Genomic DNA, 14,297 nt, shown 5'->3' with positions numbered 1-14,297 from the left:
AACGAATAGTCTCTCAGTTCTTTTCATTTTGAAAAGCAAGAAATGGGTTGTAAATTCTATGATAAACTTTGTCGGCTTCTTTTACAGCTTTAGTGATACCTGCTGCTTTAAATCAATTAAAAACCAAATCACTACGCCCTTTTAAGTACTGGTACATCTCAAAGATCAACTTGGCATGAAATGATTTCACTTGTGATACACTTAGGGAAATTTCTACCACTGCAAGAGCTTTGCCTTTGTTAAGCTGGTTTGTAACCTTTTCAGCATACCAAATGTTCTTCTTGTCTTTTATAAAACACTTAGCTGGCTTGTTGATTGTAACATTAAGTGGCTGGAATTTGTTTTTTAGATTATGAGGAACAATTATAAGGGCACAATAATTGTCACGCAAAGTTTGATTTCATCGTTATCTTGTCCCTTAAAAGTGTTCTTTATAACAAGACTCATCTGCTCTTCTGGATAACCTTTGGCTCGACGAACATTTTTCAAATGAGTCAACACAATCTTGTTAAAAAGCTAATTGATTTTTCAGTGTAAGACCAGAGATCTTCAGAAAATTTCACCTTAAAAATGGTTGGAATTGAACATTTAGGTAAAAATATTTTAGTTTTACCCTCGTAGATTACCTGAATTGGAAGAAATTCAGCGGACATTGAAATGTTTGTCGTCGATACCCTTAATAGGGACTGTTTTTACGCCTTTTACGTCAAAAGTTCTTTAGGAATATCATTTTAAAAAACAACGTTGGAAATCTTCTTTTGAAAAGATAAGTTTTCCTCTAAAAGAAATTGTTTAGACGGCTCAATTTTCCCTGTCGTACCTTTCTTTTAGTCCAGTTCATTGCAAGCTCGAACCCAGCACCTTAACTATCAGAAAGCGCAGCGCCGTTGAGAAGCAAATAGTCCTGGGGACGAGGTTGAGTTCATTGATTTTATAACTCCTCGTGCCCAATCTTCTGTTAGCTCCGAATGTCCTACATTTTCCCCTAACACTGTTCGACTGTTAGACCTCACCACCCCATTTCCGATAGCCATTACAATACGGCGGCTTATAGCAGTTCCAGTAGCACGTGTCCCTGTCATAATTGTCTTAATTCTTTTCATCATATCATCTGAAGCTAAATTTGTTCGTACTTTCCTTTCAAAAATTGTTTTGCTTTCCTTATCCTTCTTCATTTTGATTTGATTCTCTGGCAAGGGTGTACTTTGGATACATTTTATTCAACCGCTCAATTGTTGCCTTAGTTCCATGGATAAGTGCGTAATTTCCAGCTGTTTTTAAACTACTTCTAGGACAGGTAATTTTTTCTGACTTGTGTTGATTTTTTAATTTCATTTTCAACGATCATTAACTCTGATTGGAAACGACATCGTCAGATGCCCTTGCAACTAGAGCTGGGGCATCAGTGTTTATCCGACTTTTAAAAAAGTTACGAATATCCTTTACTTTCTCTCTTCTCTCCGTTCACTTGTGAGGTTATTTACAGGAATATCAAAAATTAATCGGGGAAAAGTGACATATTTAAAAATTTAGTCGGGGAAAACTGACTTATTTTTCAAAAATGACCTAATTTTTCCCCGACGAAACTTTAACCCGACAAAATTTCCCCCCGACTTTTTTCCCCCGATAAGGTATAATAGTTATTTGGGCCAGTGAAAGTGTCCACCTAAAATAACTTCTTCAAGCATATTAGGCTTACATAATTGCCGTTACTTTGTCTGTCTCGTCACGGAAAAATAAGAATATAATAGCAAACTTTTAGCTAGTGAAATTATTTCGTTTTATCACAGGATTCGTTCTAGCCAATTAATGATGTAAACAAAAGATTTAAAAAACACGGAACATAGTTTTTAGGAGATGTGTTATATGCGCTTTTAAAGAAAATTGAAGAAGACATAACTGACTTTGCCGGTCACAAACAGACAGACACAGCTTTTTGCAATAATATTACAGATTGCCATAGATAACAATGAACCAATAATTTCTAGGGTTAATAAAGTGACAACAGAAGAACATAACTTAGTGCTGGATCAAATCAATCATTTCAGAATGCACGCGTTGATGATGTTGTCCTGATGGATTTAAGCACTAATATCTCCTCAACCATTTGTCGTAGGCGTGAAGTTTGGTTTCGACATAACATCCCGAAAGGTAACAAAACACTTTTATCTCAAATAAAAATAATGGCATCTTCTTTGCATACAACTGATAGACAGAGCGTCATATTATAGGCGATGGCGTCTCAGCTGCTAGGGTTTTTTTTTCTTAAATATGGAAAATAAAAAGTATATTTCTTCTCTTTAAATCGCGTGAACCATTTAAAAAATTCAGTAGATTAAATACCTCAGATTTACGTTCGAAACATGACGTTGCAAAAAAATTACTTTCTGTTTATTTTTTCTTCTTCTTTTTCATTTGAGGTTTACACCTGTCGTACAAGTTTATAGGCTTTCGTCAAACCCACAATGAATGCTCTTATTCAAAGAAGTGGTTTTATATATATATAAAACATTAAAAAAACATCCGAACGCTGAATATTTATAACTCCGAAACTAAAGCGTGATCACTTTTGAACGTTGACCATACTTTTGTAAGTATTTTGGCTTTAATAAGCACTAATTCTTGATGAATGGACGAATTAGGTTGAAAATAATTTTATAATTGCAATTAATTAAAACGCTTTGAAAAGTGTGTATTTTAATGTTTCGTTACAAAAACTGACTTATATCACCGATTCAGCATGAATGGACACCAAATTACTGAAGATAGACGTAAATAATCAAGAAAGAACAAACCACGATTGATACGAAAGAAGAAGATATGAGTAAGATTATTAAGTAAAAGAATAGTAAATACTCCAATAAAGAGGCGGAAAACTTTCCACAAAATGATGAAATTACGTAGGCAAGATTGTCAAGGCTTTGGATATTTTTCAGTCTGGTTTCAATCATATTTTTCTTAGTTTTATTTTATTCTATTTTGATAAATCTTTTTTTGAAAAATGTTTGTCTTATTTTTTCATAAAATTGCATTTATGTTGCATGTTTCTGTTTCGACTAGTGCGAAGCTCTTATCCCATACAACCTTTGTCCGGTTCATTTTCAAAGGTGCTAGAAAACGCTAGTAGCTTGTACCCAGAAGCTTAAGTAGTCCGTTTAGTTCCAACTCTTGTCGGAATTTGCGGTGATGTACTCTTCAAACCTTCAACGTCTTTTCAGAATTGATCGGTAGACTATTTGACATTAATTTTAATAAACTTTAACAAGAACCGTTCTTCCTTCCCCCACACCTTTCTCCTTTGAAATAAAATATTAAACTCGGTTGAAAACAGAAATATTGCAACTAAAAAGGAAGGCGGAAACAAATTTTTGCAATGATATGATGAGATTTTGTCAGAGCATCTTAGGAAATTTATGTCCAATATACTGCAAAAAGTCTCAGTGTCTAACTGTTAGAATTTAGGTGGAACAAAATCACTAATAATTTCTAATTTCTTTGTTACTACATTTGTCTGCTATCATTTTCGCATGTGAATAACATATTTAAGTGCACAAAAATTTTAAAGCACTCAAACGTAAATACCACGCCAGTATTGGCATGCTATCGCGTTGGAATTCACTTTCAAATTCCTGTCGTAGTTAAGTATTGTGAGATTTTCAGGCGAGTAGAAATTTCGCAACACATTCAAACATACTCATTCATGAATATTAAGTCCATGTCAACTTTGCTTCTATTACCATTCTGTCATGTCATTTTCACATGTCTAAAAAAGTTACAATGTTTGATAATCAACATTGTCAATAAAAGAAGTAGATTTGAAAGAAATTTAGAAGTTTCGCAACTTTTGAACTTTTAATAAAAAAACTTAAGCTTTTAATGTTTCTTCGTAGCCACGATCTAAAAGTTAGTTGAATTTATGTTTTGGAAATCACGTTATTTTGTGGAGAATACAACAAGCGTATGATTTAAACAATGTGTTTCAGGATGTATCGTCAGTGGCCAAAAGAAAGAGGGTTATGCGTCTGTTAAATCAACATGTTCTGTCATCATATGGCTTTGCGATAAGAAATTTACAATAACGTCATTTTGGATCACTTTTATTTTTATTAACTTATCATTTTTTCTTGTATGCTATATTATTGTTTGTATGATACGTGAAATAAATTTAAGAAAATACAATGTGAAAGCTAAAATGTATGCTTACTTTTTTATATAGAAACACGTCCAAGTTTCAGCTGAGACTGAATACGTGCTGTTTTTTAACCTTTTTTTTAAAACGCTTTTGATTGTGTTATTTCGAAATAGTTGGAAAATTAAATAGTTCTGTAAAAAAATCCGATCATATGGTCTATAAGGATAAAGATTTTATAACATTGGGGAAATTAAATGATACTATAGTTATATCATAGTGAAGACGCCATGAAACGTATCATTAGTAACAAAAATGCTGTTTGGAAATAATTTTTTCTTTGCAATTTTAAATCTAAATATTTCGTTCTTAGTGCATGGAAAAAAATTCAGGCTTTGCGCGCTCTTAATACGTTCTTAATATTCAGCAAAATCTAAACCTCGACGTTCTTATATAAATTGACAATTTGTATCACATCTTTTCACACGTTTTTAAAAACTAATACATCTGCATTCTTAGTAGCATTTGAGTTAAATGATATGGAATAACACCTGATACCTTTATAAATGTCTGTTAAGACCAAAAGTTACTGAACACGTGCGTGATAACATCTTTTTGTTTATCTTTATAGATAACATGTACAATATTACTGCAAGTAACTCATCCGTTAATCCAAACACGTCGTTGGTTTTTGAAGAAAATGTTTGGTGTTCAGAAGCCAGCACCGTGTTTTTGTCAACTGATGCTGCAAGAATCAATTTAATAGCATTTAGCGTTGCTTCAGTTATATCCTCTCTCTTAACCGTCGTTTTTAACGGAACATACATTTTTATCGTTCTGCGAAATACTAAGCTGAGAAGTTCAGTAAACAAGCTGTATATCCTGCTATCTATTCTAGATGCCATAGCTGGTCTATCTTTTATACCAGTCTACTCGCTGTTTTTGACTGGATTTGTGGAAAGAAATCCAAAATGTGAGCTCGTTCGTGTTTGGACGGTTATGTCGTATACGTTTATCGTAATGTCTGTATCAGCTATCGCGCTCATCACGATCGAAATATATTTAGCTATTTTTAAACCATTCACTTACAAGCGGTTTGTTCAGAATAATACGTTAAATAACCTGTTACTAGTGATATGGGTGCCGTCTGTGGCATTCCCCATTGTGTGTGTTTACGCTTTCCCAAATTTAGTGACAGTTGTACGAATTTCATCTACAACCTACTGCTTGATAATATTTGTCATACTGGTTATTTGTCAGAAGAAAATCTACAACTACTTTTGCAGGAGAGAGAACCAAGGTAATCACCGAAAGCGAAAAGCTGCAAGGATAGCTTTACAAATTCTTCTCGTTTTTGGTCTGTGCAGTTTTCCAGCAGTTATGGCGAACGTGGTCAACCGCGTATTTTTCAATTCAATTGTAGTTGACACGTATGTGAATCGTTGGTGCAACTTTTTGGTGCAATCTTACTCGGTATGGGATACATTTATATATGGTTTCCGGTCAGCAGCTGTCAAGAGAGACTTAAAGAATTTATGCCACCAGGGAGAAAATGAGCCGTACAATAATTCTGATAGTACTCAGATATCAAAACACGCCGTAACAGGGAATTTGTAACAAAAAGAATCCACATCTGTGTACACAGCTGACAATTGCAATGAGTGTAGGGAGTAAATTAGTTAAAAATTATATATTTAACAGTTGAAGGTGGCCAATTACGGCCTTTTTCACGCAGCATTTTTTTTTTCATTAAATTTGAAACAATTCTTTTTAAATAATCTAACATGTAAAATATGGATGCTTTAGCGCCCGATGTTTGTTTTTAGCAAGCTTTACAAGTGTTCAAATCTGATTAGGCAATTTACCTTCAAAATAATGGAAAACTTGGAGAACTCTTCTGCCTCTATAACACACAAATCTGATCAGAGGATTCGATAGAAGACAGAAACTATTGATCAATTTGAGGTTAAACGCAGGATTTGGGCTCCTTCCCTGGCCAACTAGTTGATTGACTTTCTAACAACGCCCAAAGTAACGCTTTACAAAACATTGACCTGTGTTTATTGCGTTCCAAACCATACATTGAGTTTTTTGGCATTCTTAACATGAACTTTTTCCTCGTCAATACCAAATGTAATTCAGCTACAGTTTAGTTAGTAGCTAGTATACTAATACAAAAAAAACTGTTTTTTTTTCTAACGCAGTTTACATTGTATTTATTAACTGCTAGCTATTTTGTTTGAGATTGTAGAAAGCAGGATTATTTTCTAAAGATTTACTTGTGACAACGGTTATAAAAACAAGGTTTTGTTGAAAAAAGAAAACGTTTGAATTGAATTTTATAGTTTCAATTTTTCAAATACAAACACATTTGAATAACCATATATATAGTTTTTTTAACCAAATTACTTAAAAAAAATTGACGGCGTTTTGCCTGTTGCGCTTTTGCTGATGAATGTTTATATTAAAAACGCAGTCATGTATGCACCATCGAACATAGATTTAACAATATTAACATTTCTTGTTGATGAAATGAATGTAGTGTTTGTGATACTGTGTGAACGACCTTTTTTTACTACGGTTGATCGAACTGACTAGGTCTGACATGTGTCATTGCTTGAAGCCGTGCGATACGATTTAAAACTTTCAATGTTTTTGTGACCACTTAATTGAGAAAAGTGAATTAATTGAACGCCATTGTTAGGAACAGTAAAAAAAGCTGTTTTGTGGCAGAGTGATTCAAAATTTTGGATTTACTGCAACTTGATTTGTGAGTCTGTATGTATATAGCTATGTTTTATGGTTGATATAAGGTTAAAAGTTATACCATGCTGTATAAAGCTCGTCATTAAGCTTTTTCAGCCAATAAGCGCTGCGGATTCCCCGTATAAACAGGTTAAAAATATATTTTAGTTAATAATAGTGTATATAAAAGCATGACGCATCACCTTGTCCGTTTGTAGACTGAGTTTCCAAGGTGGAACAGAATCGGCGGCGTCAGACTTCCACAACAGCTTATATAATTTACTCAGGATTGAGTGGTCCGTTGATGTACTAATTTCCATAATTTGTTCATTGTCATACAGCGAAATAAACAACCATGAAAATAAGACTTTCATTTTCATGAGATAAAATTGGTTATCCGAAACATTTTCCCGCATACCTCATTGCATTATTTGTACGAATTTTTATACCGGGTATTTGTAATAGTTCAGAAACCACTATATTCATTATTTCTCAAAAGTTGTGGATTTCATTAAAAAAATATTTATTACATATACAAGCAAATTAAGTTGTCTATAAGATAATATCAATATAAATACAAAATTTATTTATTTATTTATTTTAGATAGCCATAAATCAACCTTCTTTCTTACTAAAACGTCTGAAACTCTCCTCCGTGTCTTACTTTCTTATTGCGTAAAACGTCTTAATCAAGTCAGCATTACAATAGCAACAATGATTTTACACATTTTGGGCGTCGTTTGTGAAAAACTACTAACAAATTACCTACATTAATTATTTTATTATGTAGTAATTCATACCTGTGTAATTTTCTCCTTCAAGAGCAAATGTTCTCCACTTGTTTTGCATGTTCTTAGAGTATAAATTAAAATTAAACTAGACACAGTATTGAATCTTTTAAGCGCAGTTTGACGCAAGGATGTTTGTTTTTTGTGACTGGTATGAAGTTCTTGTTCGTGTACCAAAATAGTGTTAATGTTGTATTTCCATTCCTGAAAGGAGGAATACTGTCGTGAATTCATTGTAGCATCAAATATAAACAAATACTGACATCAGATAATGCACAACAATTATAAGATGTACACAATAATAAACTGTATGCTTATGAAACAGAAAGAAAAGAACGGTAAGACGTATTGATTGCAATGCAGAATAAAACAAAAGAATGAATGCATAGCTTAGTCAAATTATATATGGGAAAATACGTGAAGTAAGGTCTTATTATCATTTTGCCCTAAAAACTAAAAACGGTTTTTTCACCGTCCCCTCCGCTAAGTTAATTCAAAGGTGTACCTTAGTAGACTTCCAAATGATTACAAGTAACAAAAGGAAGAAGAAGATAGTCAAGTTGATGATGATGATATTTTCGTCTGTTTTTGTCAAATGGATGATGTTATTGATAGATAGACAAAACATCGCTAAAAAATAATTTTTGCGTCAAACAACAACAACAAAAACAACAAAAACAACAGTAAACAACAGCAAACAACAAACAAAAAACAAAAAACAACAAACAAAAAACAACAAACAAAAAACAACAAACAAAAAACAACAAACAAAAAACAACAAACAAAAAACAACAAACAACAAGCAACAAACAAAAAACAAAAAACAAACAAACAACAAACAAAAAAAAAAAAAAAAAAAAAAAAAACAACAAGCAACAAACAAAAAACAACAAACCAAAAATACCTAACAAAATAACTTTCGTAGCCAGACAAATGACCAAGGAAACATCTGGAATGACCGACATCGTTAAACTAATGATTTTTTATTACTTTTAGTCTACAAAAGAAAACGAACCACCTGGTTCAATTTCAACATCTCTCAAATTTCTCAATGCATCACGTGACTAGTAAGACCAAAGTTAGTAACTGCAATTGATGTAGTGAAATTTTTTTCTAACTTGAGAGATACATAATCTCGTCAAACTAATTGTAATCCGAATACATTTTTCCGTATAAAAATTAATCTTGTTATAAAATTTACTTAAATGCAGAAGATCACACCAATGATCAATTCACGCAAATGCCACTTGATTACACTGTAATATTATGCTGTACAATTTAATCATTCCGCAATTTACAAAAACAAATAAATAAAGTTGCTGAAATAAATGGCAATCGTAATGACAGCGTTTTCCATGGTAGCTGTTTGTCAGACATACCTTTTTATATATCTATCTCACAACTACAAGTGAAGTACACGATGAGTGAAGTAATTCATGAACCATCTGAAATGACGAGCATGCCTGAGCAGAAACATAACGGTAATACGATGTCATTAAGAAAATAAACATTTCCTACTTTTGTTTCATTTTTATTACTAATTAGGTGAAATTATAAACATTGTCACATGTGTAAGAAATGTATTAATGACATTAGTACGAATGCCTTTTGTTTTTTCTTGTGCATTTCGTTGCGTACAATATTCTTACAAATCATGACATTTTTATTTAAAGCGTTTTGGCCCGTTCGAAAAAAACACCCCGAAGGGGGTGTGTCTCGGGATTCGATTGGCTAAAAGCGTGCAGAATAGAAATTAATTAAAAGTCGCGTGCGGTCATTTAGACTGGGGGCAGGCCATGTTTTTAACTTCAATGTAATACCTAAACAAAGTAGGAAATATTTTTTTATCTTGTCTAAAGTGCGGAAGTTCCGAAATGTTTTTTTTTTTTGTAAATAGAAAATAAAAGAATGATATTCACAACCGAAACTTGATTCCCCTCTTCTATGTAAAAATAAAATTCTTAATATGAGTTATGAGTTTATTCTACAAAAACTAAATTTTAAACTCGCTTATTTTCTTTTCATTTTCAAAATGAAAGCAAAACATGATTTTGGATTCTACGCGACGCCATGATTAAAAGCAACGGCCAGCAAACCTTACTAGGCTGATAAATAATTTTTACAAGTATTTCATAGGAAATTTAAGAAAATTTAAAGCTGAAAGAAATTATTTAAAATATTATTCGAAACAAACATACACACTGCTAATACTAAAGGATTCGAAGTTACATCACGCCCTAAACAAGCAGAATTAGCATGTCAACAGATCTTGTATTTATTTTGTACATACATGTGCAACTAAACGAAACTTCAATAAACCAAGACATGAAAAAGCAAGTCATTTTGTATGAATAAACCTTATGGTTGAAACTTGCAAGGTATTTTTCCGGTTAAATTTACCTCTTTTTATCCTCGACATCCAACATTTTTACATTTCATAAAGCTACATTTTAAAAAAACTTTTCCTTTTTTATTTTTTAATGGAATCTCAATACAGTTAACTCCCAGTTACTTAAATCTCCAAGGACCGAGGAAAATAGTTCGATTTACGAATATTCGAGTTAAACGAAGCTCCTGTTAAGCCGAACTTTATCTAAAATGAGATTATAGTTCGAGGTAGGCAGCAGTTACTGGAAACAGGTTCAATCTTGGCGATGAAAAAGGCATGCAAGTTCTTTGCAAATTTAATTTTCCTTGACAGGCATCATTATCTATCTATATTACATCAGGAGTTAATAAAAACTACCATAATGAGAGTCGAGTTTCGGTACCGGGATATAACTACAATTTCTCTATTCCATAACTAGCTGAGATGGTCTGTGGACAAATCCACTTGGGCAAAAGAACGATAGAAAAGATTCGTCGTTTGAATTTTGATGACGTCAGCAATAGTATATTGAAAGTTTGATTTATGCAGTGTTCGAGTTACCTGGAGCTAACTGTATTTCTGAAGGATATAAGAATCGTGTTGAGGAAACAATTGTCAGTGATAAAATTCAATCATTTTCGACATGTTGTTAGGAGCGCGAAAAAAGATAATTACTCTATTTAAAGATTGTGAGAGACAATTGTCAGTGGTAATAGATTCTGCGCAAACTAAAAAATGGTTTTGTACATCGAGGTCCGCATTGTAACACCTGTCGCAGCATATACAAACTGGTTTTTCTGCCCACGAAACTATACATTAAGTCATCAAACAATCCTGCTTTTATACTCACGAACTGTTAGCATCTGGCAAGGCTTCGTAACACGGCTTGCGTAATACTAGTGTTTTTTTAGCAAATCAGTAACTTTTATTCCATGAAAATCTGGAATTAATTCAGCCTCTTTATGTTATTGTTTATAAGTAAAAATGAGACTCGAAGTTACGTTATCCAGTTCTTTAAATGGTTTAGTGCATTTCAGTTAATTAATAAAAGGGCTTCACAGACACAACAAGATTGTTAAAGGTGTACCTTTCAAAGTAATAAGGAGTTTGTTAGAGCCTAATTTTTTTTCTGTTGTTATTATGTTGTTAAGTACGCCTTAATTATTTTTGTAATAGCCTTTCTTCCGCCCTTAGTTGTAATCTATTCTGACAAATGGTAATAATTACCTGCACAATGTTAAAATAGCGTTTAAAATGGTATTAACATTTCCATATGACTTTGATTTACTGCTGACTAACGAAGCCATGTAATATTATTACAAACATTTAAGACAACTTTAGAAATTTAAACGGATGACCATCTGATGAATTCAAATGACAGCTGTTGTTTGTAGATTATGCAAAAACTGTGTATATAAAATTTTGGGTTATGGTTGTATCTTTTTACGCTGCTTCGGCAATCTTTCTTGTTTACCACTACTTAGCTACCATTAAGTTTACAGCAAACCGATAAACATTTCATCAAACATCTGGATTTCCTGATGACTGATTAATAAGTTTGATCGGTTTGAGTATCTTTAAGATTTCTCAATTTTTTGAAATACAAGACAAAACCACTACTGATGATATTGAACGAAATAATTTCCAGAACATTTTCCTCAACAAAGGGTTTTCATACAGCGCACTAGTTAAGCGCTTGTTTTTGTTTCGTTAAATAGCCTAGTCCAGTTTCTTGGTGGCTTTCTCACAAATAATTCTTTGCGTAATACGGAAAAAAGAAAAAGTGTTGAACGTTATTTGTTTTTTCTTTCCTAAACCTTTGTTTTGTATGTTACAATTAAGTACTGAAATGACGCTGCTAGTTCCCTCTGCGGTATATTAACTTTCTTAAAAAAAGTTTCAAATTAAAACTACTTAAAGTTATTTTTTTTTCACAAGGTACAAAGTTGAAAAATAGAAAATGGCCATTTATGCGACTGCGGTAATGAGCATGGTAATTGGCATGGAAGTAACTGTTAGAAGTTAGATGACACACTGCTAGGTATAAGTACACACCTCTTTCTTATGGCCAACTAAAATAAGCAATAGCTACCTAGCGGGACACCACCATGTATGTTTGGTTATGGCTGCCTAGGACAAGAACAACCGAACAAGAATGATAGCTAACTGTAGAAGGTGCAAGAAATGGATAGTCAAATATCAAAATGAGAAATCATTGACTCTAAGATCAAATTTAAAGATAAGATCATTAAAAAAGCCACAATATGTCAACTCCATTGACTAGATAACTTTGTAGTATACCTCTTAAAAATTTTTTAAAAGAAACGCAGGAACGAGTAATAAACGAGTAGGTCGAGACGTTCAAGCAGCTATAAAGCTATCTAGAACATAATTTTGTTGTTTTGATTCGGACAAAAACGTAGAAAATGCCCCTTTGCAATACTGGAATTTCTAACCAATTCATATGGACATTATTGAATTTTAGCGAATCTGGCAATTTCAAATAAGCAACGAAAAACTTTATTGTAGACAAATAATTAAAACATTTGCAGTGAAAAGTTTTGTAGATGATAATTTTCAATTTTTTTTCTTCTTTGGAGGGGGGGGGACGATTTGCAACTAACAGCTAACATAATAATATTGTAACAAAAGCATTTGCAGTGCACATTGATTTTTTCTTTATCCCTGCTGGACAATCGATGGCTAGCCTTAATCGGCTAGCTTGCTACACTTGTAGTACGAACAATAACATTTCTTTCTTGTTTGGCACGTATAATTCTTGAATTTTAGCTAGGCTGGTCATAGGATGGGTAACAGTTTTAAACATTAATAACCTTTGTATCTCTCTGTTAAAAAAAACAGTCTAAGAATACCCTTCCTTCATTTTAGGTGACATCATAAACATTAAGGTTTATAACAGAAAATCAACAAGTTACAATTTTATGGTAATGTTGTCATGTTCCTCTTGTTACCATTATAAAAAAATATGTTCCTGCAAACGCCCAGGAGTGCGCTGTATGAAAGCCAACACTTGCATTTATCGCTGGTTTGATTAAGGTAGTTGTGAAAAAAACTCAATAATGACAAGGCAAAATCAGAAAATAAAAAAGAAGTAGAAAAACACAGATAGAGAGATGGCAGAAGAAGATAAATGAAAGATTGGAGGAAAGAATACGTGTCTGTCCATATAAGTTATGTGTCCTTAGAGATGCCTGAAGAAGATTTGTGTCCGTAGGTCGTTTTTTTACAAAAACTTGATGAGATGTGAAAGAAGTCATGTATTTAACCATAACAAATGCTTTAAATAAAACCATTGCTCCATCATTTTAAGTAAGAGTTAATAATTTAAGGCCCAACTTCGATTGCAAGGCGCAAAGGAACATTTTTTCTGGGTCTTTAAAATATACTCCTTAAATTGTTATAAATCAGCTAGCTAAAGGTAATCTGTCAGAAATATAGGTATTAGACGCTCAAAAAAGAATTAGTAGGCGCTAAGAACTTCATCACACCTTCAGTAACTAGCCATTTATACCTTTGTAAGATTAGACTCTAGTCTTGCGTATGCTTAGCATAGTGACTAGCATCTGGAAGACAAGTAAGGATATACAGCCAATATGCATATAGTTATCATAACTATATGAATATTGGTTCTACCCCTCTTGCTTGTTGGAATATAATCACAACAACGTCGCAGAGACGTCGTTTTACGTCGGTGTGACGACCGCTCAACGTCAGAATGGAAAGTCGCACAGACGTCGGACTTCCACGTCTGTACGACGTCAGAGCACAACGTCCTATCGACGTCGTGGATACGTTGTATAGACGTCTGCCGACCTTTTACAGACGTATAACTGCGAAGTTAACCGACGTTACGGCGACTTAGTTGCAATGTTAACAGACGTAACAAAGAGGCTCTTTAAACAAAAAGTGATTTCTAAAATTATTTTCTTTTATCATCAACTAATATTCACATTCGTTAAATTACACTAGTATCAGAAGACATTTGATAACTCATATTTATTTACAATAACTTTATGTTCCCAAGCATAAACATTTTTCATCACCTTTGAATTTTTCACGTGGGTCTTCAGTATCGAAACGATTTTTCATCGACTTTTTCTTCTATTTGCTATAGAAAGAAAATAAAGGTATTAAAATATGATCTAACTAGTGATATAAATTGCAGTCATATAGCGAAGATACATGCTTTTTATATGAGAACATTTCTCGGAAATGACAAGATTTGTAATTGTAAAGCTGGGTGTTT

At 33.0% G+C, this 14,297-nt stretch overlaps 2 protein-coding genes across 4 annotated transcripts; one reads left to right on the top strand and one right to left on the bottom strand.

The window, feature by feature from the left end:
• Positions 1 to 1,893: 1,893 nt before the first annotated feature.
• LOC130636306 (beta-2 adrenergic receptor-like) lies at positions 1,894 to 7,525 on the top strand. Of its 3 annotated transcripts, none has more exons than XM_057445977.1 (2): positions 1,894 to 2,151; positions 4,761 to 7,525. In XM_057445977.1, exons 1-2 carry the CDS (start codon positions 2,076 to 2,078, stop codon positions 5,744 to 5,746), a joined length of 1,062 nt encoding a protein of 353 aa, XP_057301960.1. In that variant the 5' UTR covers positions 1,894 to 2,075; the 3' UTR covers positions 5,747 to 7,525. The 3 variants fall into 3 exon arrangements, with proteins under 3 accessions (XP_057301960.1, XP_057301961.1, XP_057301962.1); XM_057445978.1 differs by lacking the exon at positions 1,894 to 2,151 and adding an exon at positions 2,454 to 2,824; XM_057445979.1 differs by lacking the exon at positions 1,894 to 2,151 and adding an exon at positions 2,456 to 2,590.
• Positions 7,340 to 9,434, bottom strand: LOC130636307 (uncharacterized). Its single transcript, XM_057445981.1, has 4 exons — positions 9,042 to 9,434; positions 8,567 to 8,659; positions 8,168 to 8,292; positions 7,340 to 7,866 (listed from the first exon to the last, which is right to left on the bottom strand). The coding sequence occupies exons 2-4, from the start codon at positions 8,625 to 8,627 to the stop codon at positions 7,669 to 7,671; spliced, it is 384 nt and encodes a 127-aa protein (XP_057301964.1). The 5' UTR covers positions 8,628 to 8,659; positions 9,042 to 9,434; the 3' UTR covers positions 7,340 to 7,668.
• Positions 9,435 to 14,297: the final 4,863 nt, after the last annotated feature.

This window comes from Hydractinia symbiolongicarpus, chromosome 3 (assembly GCF_029227915.1).
Source record: "Hydractinia symbiolongicarpus strain clone_291-10 chromosome 3, HSymV2.1, whole genome shotgun sequence".
Lineage (NCBI taxonomy): Eukaryota > Metazoa > Cnidaria > Hydrozoa > Anthoathecata > Hydractiniidae > Hydractinia > Hydractinia symbiolongicarpus.
The sequence above is the reverse complement of the archived record's forward strand: the minus strand, read 5'-3'. Positions and strand labels throughout refer to the sequence as shown.

What these genes read in the sequence shown, in the direction of transcription:
- LOC130636307 (XM_057445981.1), bottom strand. Translation starts at nt 8,627, where the DNA reads ATGTCGGTCATTCCAGATGTTTCCTTGGTCATTTGTCTGGCTACGAAA. An exon ending in TACGAAAGTTATTTTGTTAG is followed by an intron (nt 8,293 to 8,566) that starts GTATTTTTGGTT and finishes ATTATTTTTTAG; the next exon opens with CGATGTTTTGTCTATCTATC. An exon ending in TCATTTGGAAGTCTACTAAG is followed by an intron (nt 7,867 to 8,167) that starts GTACACCTTTGA and finishes TCCTCCTTTCAG; the next exon opens with GAATGGAAATACAACATTAA.
- LOC130636306 (XM_057445977.1), top strand. Translation starts at nt 2,076, where the DNA reads ATGGATTTAAGCACTAATATCTCCTCAACCATTTGTCGTAGGCGTGAA. An exon ending in TCGACATAACATCCCGAAAG is followed by an intron (nt 2,152 to 4,760) that starts GTAACAAAACAC and finishes TTATCTTTATAG; the next exon opens with ATAACATGTACAATATTACT.